This window comes from Aspergillus neoniger (genome assembly GCF_003184625.1).
Source record: "Aspergillus neoniger CBS 115656 unplaced genomic scaffold BO87scaffold_21, whole genome shotgun sequence".
Classification (NCBI taxonomy): domain Eukaryota; kingdom Fungi; phylum Ascomycota; class Eurotiomycetes; order Eurotiales; family Aspergillaceae; genus Aspergillus; species Aspergillus neoniger.
The window spans coordinates 568,377-583,101 of NW_020291149.1; the positions used below are offsets into that span (position 1 = coordinate 568,377).

Consider the following 14,725-nt stretch of genomic DNA (forward strand, 5'->3'; position numbering starts at 1 on the left):
TACTATAGCCCCTTGTATGGGAAACATCTCTATGTATATACACTCTTCCCTCAAAAAGATTAATTAACATCCAAATCTATTAGACAGTGCCCGGTGCTGCCGACATACGTGCAAGGACACCAGGATGCGTGGTAAGGTATCAGTGACATGATGACATGGAGAGAATTAAACGCCTGAATGTAGAAAACGCCCGCTTGATATGCAGTGAGCTGAAAACCACCAGCCACCCAAACATTACACGGGATGACCTCAAATGATGGTGTAGGGGTTGGAGAAGTAGCTGTGAAAATCGTAGAAGAGGCGTCGGTCCAAGATGGAAAAGGTGGATCAGCCAAGTGTGAAACAATATAGTATTAAGTTGTACATTGAGTGGACACACGTCGACATCGATTCAGTTGCTGCTCCGTGGTTAGCATTTGATGCGTTTGTGTCCCATTCCGGGCTCGGACTTACTAGATTTCCAGCGGAGAGATCTGATCCAGCGTGTAAAGCCAATTTCCGCCTTGTTCTTCCTTTTCGAGCCTATGTGAGTGGAAAAGTCAGTAGGCTGCAACGGGATATCAAAGATGCAAGCACAGCGAATCCCTTACCAGTCGTAGGGCCACAGAATCAAATGTCCCTGTACGTGATTCAAGAGCTCTTCGGCTCGCTGTTTGTCCATCACCTCATCTGTCGCGTGAAACTCCCGCTTTGATCCGAGCGTCGTCGCCCTTCGTCGGCGTCGTCGAGACTGACCGGTGGCATTCCGATTCAAAGCCTCGGAATAATCCACGAGCGGCGGTTCAGATCGCTGCTTCTCCAGATCTTCACCAGAAGAGCCACTTTCCTCATGTCGTCCATTTGGCATGTGCCCCGTCGCCGTCCCATCTGCTCCTTTCATCGTCGATTTCTCATTTATTGGCAAAGGCCCGTCAGAAGTTCCGTGTTCGGCATGTTGCGTGTCCGGCTTTTGACCGGCTTCTGTCGAACGAGCATTATTCTTTTCGACAGGTGAATCTTTGGCCTCCACTTTAGCTCCCTCGGCACTCTGAGCATGGACTGATAGAGTATGCTTGAGTCCGGAAGCTGCCCCAGCCATGCTGGCCCCCGTTCCAGGCGGTCCGGTTTGTCTTTGGCTGGTGGGTTGGTATGCTTTGGTACTGTGTTGACTCTGCATCTCTGCGAAGTGGTCTGCATAGGCAGCATACTCTTTATATTCTTTCCAAGACTTCACTTCGCTGTCCGGCATGCAGCGGAACACATTCCGGTAAATCTTGGTGTTCTTATCCGCTACAGCTTGCCAAGTATCCAGGTAGAAGCAGTCGATCACAGGGTCACGCATACAATCCTTGTCGATAAAAACGTGCTTTACGTCAGAAGAGAACAAGTGAGAGGACTTAATAGGGTCATGTTTATCCCGCGAAGCCGCCTGGACCCCGCTGTGGCTACTCTCAGACTCCTGCTCCACCGGCAGTGCTGGATGGCGAACAGCGGGCAATCCCTCCACGACCTGTGCCCCCTCGTTACCATGCTCCACGACGGGACTGAGACTATGATTGCCTTCTCTGTCGCCACCAGCGTTTGCTCGGTGGGTATTCCGTTGCGAGGGTTGTTTCGGCTGCTGGATAGTGCCCTTGCCCTCGGATGCAACGGGAGAAATCAGGACCTCTGTCTTCGGGCCCAGGAACTCAGAATCGCGGGCATCGCCCAAGCCAGCCCCCACGGCTTTGGTGAGGTTATCGGCACCAAAGCCGTCCACGTCCTTCCTGTGTTCGGCATTAGAGGTCACTCTCGGGTCGGCAGTGAGTTTCCGATTCGACTTGAGATTGGGGTTATTTCCCTGCTCCCAGTCAACGTCATGGTTGAAGCTGTGCATGTCTTCAGACCGTGAGAGGAACTCGTCCTGAAGTCGATGCCGACGCTCCATCATATCTCTCTCGTCTTTCTTCTCCAGCATCAAAGATTCCGAGTCGAGCTGGCTTTCGGGAGGCTTCGACCCTTCTTCGACAATTTCGATCCGGCGGAGCTCTTCCTCGGTTGCCATGGAGTGCTCCATCAGCTCATCGACGTCAATACCAAGATGCTCCCTCATGAGACGCATACGGAGGGTGTGTGGGAACCGTCCCACGAGGTAAGGACGGCCGTTCATGGATGACCATATCATGTCCGTATCCCGCACCACCGCTGCCACCTCCGAATCGCGAGACCCCAACATGGAGCGTTCGTTGATGTTGGCAGACCCAATTATGGCAGCTCGGTCATCAACAACCATGCACTTGGCATGGATGTAAAGCTGCTCGGTGACCAACTGGTCTTGAGGGCCGATCTTTCCCCAGGTTCGAAGGCTGAAGAATTGGATGTAGTCCTCAGGTTCGATCCCTAACGCTCGCAGCCGGCCGAAAATGGATGTCTCCCCACGGCAAATGCTGCGATACTGACACATCATGATCAACCGGACACTCGTTCCACCCTCACTATCCACAGTGTTCTGGAAGCCTGGCATCAGTGGGATAACAATCACGGCACGCCATGCCTCCTTGTTCTTTGCTGCTCGGGTGATTCGTTCCACAAGAGCATCACCGATCGAGTTCTCAATCTTCCGACCATCAATTTCACAGGTGCTAACAAAGAACTGGTTCTCGATGTATACAAAGTGTTCAGACTCCTCGATCAGCTTAACATAAGCATTCATAATGCTATGCTCCGTGATGTCGGGGGTACCAGTCGACCACATACTACTCGAACGTAAGATTTGGACCTCACAGGTACCATCCAGACCCAGGGCCTCCATATCAGCCGGCTCGAAATCGGGCGGCGGTAACAAAAATGGCGTGGGGCGTGTTGGCTTTCGCTGGCGCAAGATGTAGTTCCACCGTTGGACAAAGTGGCGCGTAAGATCTCGAGCCGGTTGTCCGACGACGTGCATGGAAATGTCATGCCAGGGCATCCTGGGAACTACATTTCGATCATACATCTCCTCGTAGGGCTTGTCAAGGTCGTAGAAATCCTGAACACGCGGATTCGAGTAGTCCTTGCCTGGCCAGAGCTGGCAATGATCCGCATCCTTCGGTCCATCCGGGGTCTCAAACCCAGTGGGTTTGTCGTCGGTGAGGAGATGTTGTGGTGTGTCCCAACGGCCAAAGCAAAGATCGATACCTCCTACAAAAGCCAAGGTGTGGTCGATGATACAGAGCTTTTCATGGTGCGCCCAAAAGAAGGTGTTCTGTCGGAATTGATTTGGTGATCGCTGCACGAAGACGTTTGGATGCAGATCCAAGAGGGAAAACTTGGAGTACTCCGAATCGATAGGGATAGCAGAGTTGATGTTGCGGTACATGATGACAAAGATCTTGACTCCTTCACGAGCTTTTCGCTGGAGAAGGCGATCTAGACGCCATTTCTGGCTGATGGCCGCAGGCCGACGCATGTAAAGCTCAGGGCTCAGCCACCAGTCATGGATGTAGATGACATCCTTCGCTTGGTTGATCGCGCGCGACACAACCCACATGTGATCACGCGCATCCACCAACCATTGTGCAAAGCACTTGTGTCGCACCGGCGCAAAACTGTCAAACCGGTTCGGCCTTGCCCAAGGGGTATTGTTAACCATGAACCGGATGGAGTCTTCGAACTGATGGAGCTGACGCTCATTCCTGGCCAGCAGTCTAAGCTTGCGCTCCGAGTTCTCGAGCCTTAATGTGTGATGCTGTGGGTGCCTGGCTGACTCTGTCGCCGATTTGGCAATCTCCTTCGCCTTTTGGTTTCTCAAGCTGACCTTTTGGGTTTGAATTTTAAAGAAAGGATCCACCAAAAACACATCATATATGTTCATCTCCTCCGGGGAGTCGACGCAGACGACATAACTGTGCCTAACAAGGAACCATTTGGGAGAGTGTCGCTTCTTTACCATGCCTGGCGTCAGCGCGCGCCGAAAATCGAGACCCTTGGAGGACTGAATAACCAGGAAGCCTTCCTTGCCGTGATAGCTCCCTTCGGCCGCAAGACGGACACCCAGAGCTGACAATTCCAGGAACTTGCAGAGACGGTTGCTATCTGGCTTGAATATGAGGAATCGGATCAACTTCTGCAGGTAGGACTCGAGCTTTTTCCGCTGTCTTTCAGGGTAGCTCTCCTTCTTACTGGCCTGCCCTCCTTCAGGAAGGCCTGAAGGCCCAGCAGCACCCTCCGCTTCTGGGTTCGTTACGGTAGACTGTCTCCGAGATAGGCCACCCGACGACCGACGATGCGCTTGCTGCTGCTTTTTTGCGGCTCTTTCATTGCCACTAGTAGCCTCCGCAGCTGTTTCATATCCACCTTCATCCTCCTCATCCTCCATGTCGCTTTCCAGCCCACGCACGCCCCTAAGATAGGGGAACGCACTCCGAGGGAAGCGCGGGAGATTTTGGGCCCCTTCAGTGTTCCGCAGCTGGATGTACTTCTGAGTTCCGAAATGCAACTTATACTTTAGGTGCAGGTTTGCAAAGTCCCTCAAGGTGCGGTAGATGATCCATTTCATCCGTGTCATGCCACTACCATACTCCAACTCGATACGGAAGACGAGATGGCGATCTCCGGAGTGAGAATCAATCTTGCTGTCCGTGACCCGCACCTTGAGCTGCTCCAGAAGAATCGGAATTCGCTTGCTACCGTGTTCATCTCGCTGGAACATGCTGGCCAGTATCAAGGCGGCCGGCACTCCTGAGGTCAACTCAGCGAGTAGCTCTGCCGACTTGGCATGGTCTACTGTGTTATCCACCTTGCGTCGCTGTCCGATCAACTTGAGACCTGCCTTTATCTGCCGCCACCTTTGAGCACTAAGGCTCGAGCCGCGGTCAGCCCGATGACGCCTCCAGGGTGGTGCCGTTCCTTCTGCATTCTCGGAAGGTCCAGCTAACCCAGTCAGCCGTCTCAGATTGCTTGGTCTTCTTTCCTCTTGATTTGCCGGCGCATCTATTTGGCGCCCGCTGTAAGTAAGGCCCCGCGCGTTAGCGAGCCAGGCACTTTTCCGTCTCCATGCAGTATCCCTATTTAGGCGATCACGACCTTCGTCTTCTGAGACACCCTCACGATGTTGAGGTGTGAAATCACCGGTACTGCCCCGTCGCGGAAAGAAGTTGGGGCGATAGTTTTCAAAGGGGGAAAAGGAGGTCGGTAAGTGGAAGGAGGGCCGGCTGGTGAATTTGGGGGTATTTGGCTGCGATGGGGGCACCGAATCATCCTGCTGCCGACGACGTGGCTGCTTCTTCTTCTGTTTCTTCTGGCGGGCCCGTTGTTCCCCGGCACTCTCTTCCGCGTCGGCATCAATATCGCTCCCCTCCTCTTCCAAAGTGTTCGGAAAGCGAAATTCCCCTCTTTCCGAGCCAGGGGTTGCTAGTTCATTGTTCGTAGGTCGGAAATCGTTCAGCGTCGCACCGCTCGCCGAGCGAGTATGAGAGGTAAACGAAGGCGAGGCTGCGAAAGACTTCAACTTTGTCAGCAGGGATTGTCTACCCTTCAGACCCGCATCCACATCATCGCCTTTGACCGAAGGTGGCCTAGATGGAGATGGCTCGGCAGTATCAACATCCGGAGTGTCTTGAGTAAATTGTACGCTTGGGCGGCGAGGCGAGGCAGATGATCCTAGGGCTGAAGTTGGCGACTTTCGGCTCCCGGAATTTTGCTGGTTTGCCGTTGCATCGTTCGGTTGTCGAAGGCTCAGCGAGGCCGCTTTGTTGGTGGGACTGGCATTCGACGTTTCCTCCTCTCCAGAATCGCCGGCATGCTCTGCGCGCGTCTTTCCTTTTGTGTCGGAATGAACATCTTCCACACCTCTGATCGTTGGCGTAGCTTCCACCTGATCCCCGCCATCAACTCCATCCGCTCTGTCTGCATCATCCTTTGTCGAGGAAGGGGAGGGAAGCGGCGATGACAGCTTCAAGCTGTCCAACGACATCGGTTCGGTTTGTCTCGAGTAATACCGATTTGGGGTGTTCTCAGAGCCCCTCGCTTCCGAGGGATTGACCGTAGAGTCGGTCATACTGCGTAAAGGAGCGCAATGTCAGTGGGCAAAGCAAGAAGGCTTTCAGGGGAGGAAGGGGATTTCGAGGGAAAGCAAGAGCGCGGGGAAGAGCAGCGTACATGCGGATCGAAAGGATCCTGTTGGAACGGGTTTCGGATCTTCAATTAGACGGACATTCTATATCTAATACACAGCAGCCGGAGGACGGAACAATAGACTGATCGGCAAGATCAAGCAGTAAAGAGATATTAAGGGGATAGTCGACAACACGGCCGAAACGTCTGGATGTGAAACTTGAAAGGAGCGTTGGGTTTAGCAGCGACTGTGGTTAGCCGCGGTGGAGTCCGCCCCATAGAAGAAGCGCAGGTCTGACTGGAGACGGAAGGCCCGCTTTGGCGCAGTTCTGCTGGTTCTGGTCGGCTTGGGACACGGAGGAAAGGGGGATGGATCAATCATTCAATCAATCAATGAATCCCGTATGAGAGATCAGAATGGGGGCTGCTTTGCACCTGCATGACCATGTACTAGTACAGTAAGCAGTTAATTACTTACTTGCAGTAAGTAGGTACTCCGTAGATTGGCTGGGTTTCGGCCTCGGTTGCAATAAGTGCAACCCCAAGTATACAGTAGGATAAATAATAGCTCCCCCAAGAAGAAAGATGGAAGAGAAAAAAAAAAAGTCAAGGTACTCTTTCCTTCCTTCTTGCTTTGAGAGAAGACAAGAGACCGCTAAGGTTCAGCGGCCTACAAAATACGCAATACGATGTGTAAGTTCGTTCTAAATCGGGCTGCGGATTACGTCGCCGTCACACTTGCTTTCGAAATACTTGGTTACTGGGAGGTACGGAATACTTGAGAGGTACTTGCAAGGTACTCCGTGCGGGAGAGCCCAAGCACAACCGGGCCACAACCGTGGTACTTTGGCCTTAAGGCAGCAATCGCCCCAGCACCAGCCACAGGATGGCTGGTTACGGGTTTCATACCGTTTCAAAACCCAACCCATGTGGATAGGTAAGTTACACAGTCCGATCCTCGGCGTCGAAAAGGGTCACCGCTTAGCTCACCGCTTGACAATGAAGACTATTATCTAGAATTGTGGTACTTTTAGTTAGCTGTAAATCTTCAAGCTGCAATGCTAATATGTAAATGCTTATGTGAAAAGTAGATGCAACTGTCACCCGAATCTCCTGTTGTAATCCGGGTACGGCGTGTTCCCAAGTACGGCCCTCCTCCCTAACAGTAATCCGCTTCCTCTTAGCATTGGAACAGTTCAAGGGTATTTTACAGACCAGCTGGGTGTTCGCATAACCTGATACTATATAGCTGAGCATACTGGCAGGTAGGGTATTTTTTAATGTGCAGTGCATACCCCGTCATATTCAGTCCTGTTTTCTACTGGGAGAGTTCCTCTGGCACTTCTAGGAATACTAGTGGAGTAGTGCTTCTCTCGCAGCACCCCTCGGTAAAGTGCCTCCGAGGCAATTGGATATATATCGGCAAATTACTTACCATCGCCGATCAACCAAGACCCCCAACCAATTCCTCGTCACTGCGTTATAGCCACCCAGCAAAAGAAAACTCCAAGACATCCACAAAGCAGGCAACAAAGTATGGCTGATCCCATAAAGACACTTGACAACGCAAGCCGCTACGGCGATGCTTCAACCGTCTCGCGAAAGACATACCCAATTGCGGGGATCCAAACCACAGTCTACGGTCTTGATGAACTCCCCACACAAACCTCCGACATTGCCTGTCTGTGGCTCTTACATCCCAGAGGAGGTACCCAAGAACGTATGACCGGCATTGGGACGACCATCATCGCGGATTGGAATTCCAGGAACCCCACCAAGGGCCTTATTGCTGTCGCATTCGATCAGCGGAATCATGGAACGAGAGAGGTAGATCCGCTGGCCAATGAAGCATGGAGACAGGGAAACCCTCGCCATGCCCAGGATATGTTCTCAATCTTTCGTGAGTTGAGTCACTTGCTACCAGAGGAAAATGTCGACTCTAACACTTTCCTTCTGGAACCACAGAGGGCACTGCCCGAGACGTATCTCTTCTGATCGATTATCTCCCCTCCTATGTGTTCCCCCACTCCGATCGCAAGATCGTCGATAATCTGGTGTTGGGTGTTTCCCTGGGCGGCCATGCAGCATGGAGCTGCCTTCTGCATGAACCTCGCATAAGCGCCGGGGTCGTCGTCATCGGCTGCCCGGATTACGTGAATCTGATGGCTGATCGGGCCAGATTATCGAAGTTGCCATCGTGGACGAGCACCGACACCCCAGGTTCTCAATTCCTTGGCTCTGAGGCTTTTCCTTCATCTCTACTGGATGCTGTGAAGAAGTACGATCCGGCCGGTCTGTTCTTGAGCCACGTGAAGTCGGCCTCGTATGTCGGTCCTCTTCGCAGTGGACCATTGCCGGAGCCGACGGAGAGCGAGAAGGCTGCGTTGCGACCGCTCCTTGCCCGTTCCATAGCCGGAAAGAGGATTCTTAATTTGGCCGGCGGCAAGGACAAGTTGGTCCCTTATCATCGCGGGGAGGTGTTTTTGGCTTGGTTAAAGCAGGCTGTCGCTTCGCAGGGCTGGTTTGCCGATGGTGCCGTGACCTTCGAAGATATCATCGATGAAGAGGCTGGGCATGATATGACCGGAAAGATGATGGATGAGGCAACTCGTTTCATTCGTGAAACCCTGGAGGCCAGCAACAAAGCCCCAGAGAAGGTGGGGTCGGTGCGTGAATCGAAGATCTAGAACTCTTTCTCTACTCGGGATGTACTACGACCGTTGTTTTACATAGAGACCTACATAAACGTCCCTGTACCTCTACATCACATAACATAGTCCTCTACCACAATCACCATATTATCATTATCATACGGATACCACGGGAGGGTTACAATAACCGGGCGATGGGCATGGTCTAGAGCCATAACCCCCGAACTTTGGAGTAAAGAGGAAGGTCATAGTCCAGTGGTCTACGCATTCTGTAATTGCTGCAACTCCAAAGGGCATTTCAGATCTGGGATATACATCCTCAAAACCGGCGCTGCTGGCTCATACTCAAAACAACCGTATTCAAGAGCCTTGCCCTCATGCTCAAAGATAGAAGCCATAGCCCGGCATACTCTGTAGCAGCATAGATGGGGGAAGAGCGAACATATCCACAGAAAAAAAAAGTTGTCCTCCTTTATGGTATTGTTCAATAATAGAGCGTGATCGTAAGGGCATCCGGAGGCCATTCTTTGCTCGTCACAAATAGAAACCCTTTTGAATTTGTAAATACACGGATCAAGGTGCCCGATCCGCGGCTCCCATTTTTTGTTTTCTCATTCCCCGGGGAGAATTCGAATCTCTATTACACCGAATCGTAGCCAGCGCAGCACCTGTCCCGGTTTTTCATCCTCCAAGTGAAATCCCGGACTTTCCACACTTAAGCAACGAGCTCAACAACACCACCGGCAGCCTTGATCTTCTCCTCAGCATCCCGGCTGAAGTAGCGAGCGCGGACGACGATGGGGACCTCGGGGAGACGGCCCTTGCCGAGAACCTTGGAGTAGCCGAGGGGAAGGAGGTCGATGACGGGGGCGGTGTCGGTCTTCTGGCCGCTGAGGTAGGCATCACGCTTCTCGGCGGGGACGAGAGACCACAGCTATATTGGGAAGACAATCCATCAGCCATCCACATCCTTGAAAACGTATTCCAATCTCGCATGTTCTTGCGCTCCTGTTCCATTCCCTCTCCCATTCTTCTTCCACGGTATCTGATAACAGATGCACACCCCTTGCGCCTTCTCATCTTCCCTAATTCTCTTCGCCACATCTCGATTGGGATCGTAGTGTCGAGTTTGAACGTACCTTGTCAAGGTTGATAGTGGGCTTCCAGAACTGCTGCTGGGTCTTGTGGAAGTACCTCATACCGACCTTACCGAAGTAACCGGGGTGGTACTTGTCGAGGTTGGTGCGGTGGTGGTGCTGACCACCGGCCATACCACGACCACCGGGGTGCTTACGGTGCTTGCCAATTCGACCGTAACCGGCCGAAACATGACCGCGGCTAAGGAAGAAGACACAAAAGTCAGTTTTCTTGTTGTTCTGGTAGACGGGGCGGACGGTGGTCGGATGAGGCCTCAAGCCTGTCGCAAATTGACCACGACAAACGAAACGGTCGACCACCGGAAGCGAAAGGGAGAAGTTGGAGCGACTCACGCTTTCCTTGTCTTCGAGAAACGGGTAGGCATCTTGTCGACGGTGCTGAGCTCGACAAGACCGGTCTGAGGGTTGGCGATGGGGGGATGCGGTCGTGTATACTGCTGGCTCAGATGTTGAAATCAAGGCTCCGGGGCGGCTAGAGTGTGCGCTAATTCGCTTGCCCTAACTTAGGGCCAACCCTGCGGCTTGTCTTTGGCGGCTGGGCGCAGTATTATCACGTGCCTCAGCGCCTGCGCCACTAGATTACATAATCGTTCATAGAACATTCCCTTGCTAGATAGATTTACGGAGTACTATAGATCTACTAGATCGGTTCCTCTCAAATAATTTCACTGACGGACGGGAAATAATGTCCATAACGTCCTGAACATATGTTCAATCGTATTAGCGGTAATTGTCCTGAAATGGTCTATTATTCTACTCGAGATCAATTCAGGTTGATTTGCTGGCAAAAAACTTCGCCAAACTCTGAATCGTAGCACCAGCAGGTCGTTGGACCGAACTGCCTACCATACTCTGTTTGATCCAAGCCGGTAGCTTCGCTTGGATACCGGGTTTATCATAACGTCTGTCAATCAGAACAATCGCCGCATAGTCGTTACGGTGCCTGATGGCTCGCCCAATACACTGGTTCACTGCTCGCATGCACGAGTTCTCATAGAAGTCCCTCCCTGCTGCTTTTGCTGCTGATTGCCGGCTTGCCTCAGAGCCTGCAGCTTGCTGGTATGTTTTCTGCTCAATATACTGTATCTTGGCTTGCCAAACTGCACTCCGTATATTCGGAAAGGGCAGTCCCACAATCAACACAGCCCGTCCGAGTTTGTCAGAGAAATTGATGCCTTCTGACAGCTTGCCACCCACAACGGACAGGAGAAGCGCACCTCTGCCAGAATCAACAGTTTTGGCATACTTCTGGAGCAGTTCCTCGGTAGTGACTGTCATGTCCCGGGACTCAGACAGTATGGGCTTCTTCTGCCCAATCAAGCCATACACAGTCTGGCCTTGTTCGCCTAGCATTGGCTTCTTCCAGATGCTCAGGACCCGGCCAAGGTAATCGTAGCTGGGAAAGAATGCCACTACTCCATCGGGGATGACATGGCAGAGCGTAGCTATCGTCCTACCAAGATCCATGATCTGAATGCCGACGTAGCAATGGTCAGCTTCTTTTCAGATAGAAAACAATGCTAGACGTCAAAAGAGGAAAGCTCTCACCATTTTCTCAGAGTCACGGACATCATAGGTAAAGTCAAATTCTGAGCCTTGAACACCCCGTACAAGTGTGTGAGCGATCAGATTCTCTGGTGGTATGACATGGCCGTAGCTGAACGTGTCTAAGCGACTGGCTGGGACATACGAGAAGAGATGGTTCATGTAGTCTGTCATCTGCCCAATTTGTGAGATAACAATACACTACCATTGATGGCCGTTGAAACTTACAGGTGACATGGTCCCGCCAGCCAATATGACGGCTCTTGCATCCTCCACAAGCTCCCGAAATTGATTGGTGGGGTCTAAAAGCATGTACTTCAATTGGATATCTCCCTGTTCCTTCAAGTAGAACAATCGCCCTTCGGCAGAGGGGTTCATCAAAGATAGAAGAAATCCCTGTATGTGAAACAGTACGGGCACCGTAGGATTCCCTGTCCCCTGCTTGTTTGACGGATCTTTAGTGAACTCGACATATCCATCAACTTTCCTTGCTAATTTGCTTTCTTGTAAATATCGACTCAATTTATAAGGATTGATCTGATCAACCCCCTTTCCGGACATGAGCTCAGAGGCCAAAACTGGGCCCTCCGGTGCCTTTCCACTCTCTAGGAGTGACCGAAGATGAGCAGCGATTGAACTGAGGAGCCGGATGACCTGAGCAACATAGCTCCTGTTTTTCCCCTTCAAGCGAGTTTTGAATTTGCGGGCATAGATAGTCAATTGAGAAAGAGAGGTCTGCAATTGTGAAAGCGTCACCGTTACCGAGTGTATATTGGATATTGCGTCCATCAAATTATGGGCTTCGTCGATTATAATGATATGCCCCTTGACAGATAGATTGAGAGCCTCTCTCGCTGAGCGTTGCAACAGCAAGGGATATGGTAGTGTCACGATCTGCCACTCATCAGCTACTAGGTTGGTTGAAGGTCGGACTCGAAGGCAACAAACCTCACTATGCTTAACAACAGAGCGGGATGCATAATAAGGGCATATTCCGATCTTCTTGCCAAGCTTTCCCAGGTCCTCAATGTCCTTCACTGTTGATAATGCATGGTCCCGGAATTGAAGAACCTGTCTTTCATCTTCTTTGGATGGCAGAAATGGACATTTATGCTGAGGATTCACATTGGGCTGTTGTAGATCTAGACAACGCTCATTAATCGCTGTTGCATTTTCCAATGAACTGACACGGGAATTAATGCAGAGGTTCTTCCGAGAACCAAGAGTGACATGCTTCACACGCTCCTCGAGTTCTTCTTCTCCTGTCAAGTCAGTACTCAAAAAGTCCTTCGGTACACTCCATGGCATTTTAACGCGTCTCAGTTCACCGGCAAATTGGCTTAACTGGGAGTGTGTCCGGGAGCAATAAAATATCTTGACTTCGTCATTGTCTTCATCGTCACTTCCTGGCTTGGCGGTCGAAAACTGTCCTTTAAAGCGTTCCAACAATTCTAGTGTACTAGAAGATAGTTCGTTAGTATGGGCCAGCCCACTCCGCTGTTTGCTATGCTCTTCATTCTCGCTGTCGTAGTCATCCAGCGCAAAGTGATCTTCGCTTAGCCCACCAGTTTCCGTTGATTGTATACTGTATTTCTACACGGACGAATTTTGAGTCAGCCAATATATCGAGACAGAAGTATTGCTCAACCTCATACCAGCTTTTTCCGGGACCCTTCGGGGTTTTCTAGCGCGATCCTTTGCTGTTCTTCTTCCTTTCTCGTCCTTTCTAGTCTCTCTTCAAGCTCCTTCCTTTTCTCGGTCATCTTCCGGCTCGACTCACGCCTGGCAAAATCCAGCATCCATTCAGGTTCGTCATCATCACCTAGAGTACGATTAATGAAGAATTTCAGCTATCCAGTAACGAGGAGTCTTACATGTGGCATTGTCAACCGCTGTCTGGAAGGCAGAACGCTTGTGGTCTCGCAGCCACGTCAAGGAACCGCATATTAAACTTAAGGATTTTCCCTGGGAAGTTGTTTAGCCATATTCCATGAACCCACGGCACATTTCGGTGAATTCTCAAGCTTGTGCTACCTAAGCCAGGGGTTCCTGGGCTACTAGATAGTATATGGTGACGACCAAGAATTACCTACTGTATACGTTCGCCTGGAATCGAACTAGTAAAAGGAAATAAGAATCTAACTTACAGTTCCTGGGATTGGCTATATTAGCTGCAAATGGACCTAACACGAAGCTTACACGGCTTACCAGTAGGTGACTCGAAAACAGCAACTTTTCCTTGTTCGAGACAAGAGTATAGCGCCCGCATCAACTGCAGTTGGATGTCATAAGGCGAATAAGGATGATGAAAATCGGTACGCTGGAGTTCCATTGGTGGTGTTGCAGCCCGAAGCTGAGCACTGGCCAAATTAAACGGCAGCCCGAAGTTGATGAGACAAAACAAAGTCTATATGCTCAGGTGGTGGAACACCAAGCACCAATGCTTTTACCACTGTCAGTACTTGATGCCCGTGACGGTATACTTTCAGACTGCGTTCGACCAGACAAGGAAGACAATTTTAATCACTTGCCAGGTAATGTTTCAGAAAGAAGAGGATCATGTGTTAGGATAGCATCTCACGTCGCTAGGTGTAGACTATAGGCTGATATGCCTATGTATAGTGCACTATATGGAGGGGAGAGCCGCGCCTAGTAACCTACCCCTACTAGTCACTCTCTGATGGTGGTTACACATTACCAACAAAGGTGAAAATTCCAGGCTTGGGTCCACCACAGAGGATGGTCAACAGATGCCAAGAGATTACTTACCTAAGTAAACTCGAAGAAAAGGTTGGACCTCTTGTTTCTCAATGACACTGCATGTGCGATGTGCCTGTAGATGCTGTATTTTGCGCTCTCGCTTTGCTCAGCAATTGTTTTCCACACGAGTCATTATTATGGATTGAAGATGACTGGCCCAAAGAGAGGAAGAGGAAGGGGGAAGTCATTGCGGGAGTACCTGTCAGGTATGGTAAGATTCCTTCTGGAAGGGGCTTCCATCACTAGTCTAACGGACGCCTTGGGCGCTTAGTCCAAGACAGAGTGGTAGTGCGATTGTCGCGATAAAAATAGCTGGCCATCCATCAGGCTGAAAAGTAAGGTTCCCATGAGAGTACTAGTACTTAGCATCCCAGTTCTGATTCCTCCTTCCACCTCGAATGTTGAATCAATCGTTGCTTACTTTCTGCCCCTAAACTTCTGCTTCTCACTCCCAGGATGATGGTCAGGTATTGTAATTATACATGGACAGTATGTAACTTATCTTATCCCTATGTAGTTAACTCCTCCGTAACAGTTACTTAAGTTAATTAACTAAGTAAA

The 14,725-nt window shown here is 50.8% G+C and overlaps 4 protein-coding genes across 4 annotated transcripts; 1 reads left to right on the forward strand and 3 right to left on the reverse strand.

Annotated features, from left to right (window-relative positions):
* Positions 1-249: 249 nt before the first annotated feature.
* On the reverse strand, positions 250-5,995 carry pld3 (phospholipase D; the record flags this gene model as incomplete). The annotated part of the gene is made up of 3 exons (XM_025626781.1): positions 250-280; positions 454-522; positions 591-5,995. 3 exons carry the CDS (start codon positions 5,993-5,995, stop codon positions 250-252), a joined length of 5,505 nt encoding a protein of 1,834 aa, XP_025478627.1.
* A 1,328-nt stretch (positions 5,996-7,323) lies between these two features.
* BO87DRAFT_377749 (uncharacterized protein) lies at positions 7,324-8,831 on the forward strand. The gene is made up of 2 exons (XM_025623627.1): positions 7,324-7,951; positions 8,017-8,831. The coding sequence occupies exons 1-2, from the start codon at positions 7,588-7,590 to the stop codon at positions 8,736-8,738; spliced, it is 1,086 nt and encodes a 361-aa protein (XP_025478628.1). The 5' UTR covers positions 7,324-7,587; the 3' UTR covers positions 8,739-8,831.
* A 586-nt stretch (positions 8,832-9,417) lies between these two features.
* Positions 9,418-10,224, reverse strand: BO87DRAFT_311472 (60S ribosomal protein uL15; the record flags this gene model as incomplete). Its single annotated transcript, XM_025619541.1, has 3 exons — positions 9,418-9,636; positions 9,842-10,040; positions 10,193-10,224. 3 exons carry the CDS (start codon positions 10,222-10,224, stop codon positions 9,418-9,420), a joined length of 450 nt encoding a protein of 149 aa, XP_025478629.1.
* A 360-nt stretch (positions 10,225-10,584) lies between these two features.
* On the reverse strand, positions 10,585-14,040 carry chl1 (DNA helicase). Its single transcript, XM_025623628.1, has 9 exons — positions 13,936-14,040; positions 13,613-13,847; positions 13,552-13,556; positions 13,279-13,369; positions 13,060-13,226; positions 12,353-12,997; positions 11,633-12,298; positions 11,408-11,578; positions 10,585-11,329 (listed from the first exon to the last, which is right to left on the reverse strand). The coding sequence occupies exons 2-9, from the start codon at positions 13,734-13,736 to the stop codon at positions 10,628-10,630; spliced, it is 2,571 nt and encodes an 856-aa protein (XP_025478630.1). The 5' UTR covers positions 13,737-13,847; positions 13,936-14,040; the 3' UTR covers positions 10,585-10,627.
* Positions 14,041-14,725: the final 685 nt, after the last annotated feature.

Coding starts and splice junctions, on each gene's coding strand:
- BO87DRAFT_377749 (XM_025623627.1), top strand. CDS start 7,588: ATGGCTGATCCCATAAAGACACTTGACAACGCAAGCCGCTACGGCGAT. Junction 7,952..8,016: donor GGATATGTTCTCAATCTTTC/GTGAGTTGAGTC, acceptor CTGGAACCACAG/AGGGCACTGCCCGAGACGTA.
- chl1 (XM_025623628.1), bottom strand. CDS start 13,736: ATGGAACTCCAGCGTACCGATTTTCATCATCCTTATTCGCCTTATGAC. Junction 12,299..12,352: donor CTGTTGTTAAGCATAGTGAG/GTTTGTTGCCTT, acceptor GATGAGTGGCAG/ATCGTGACACTACCATATCC. Junction 11,330..11,407: donor TCCGTGACTCTGAGAAAATG/GTGAGAGCTTTC, acceptor GTCGGCATTCAG/ATCATGGATCTTGGTAGGAC.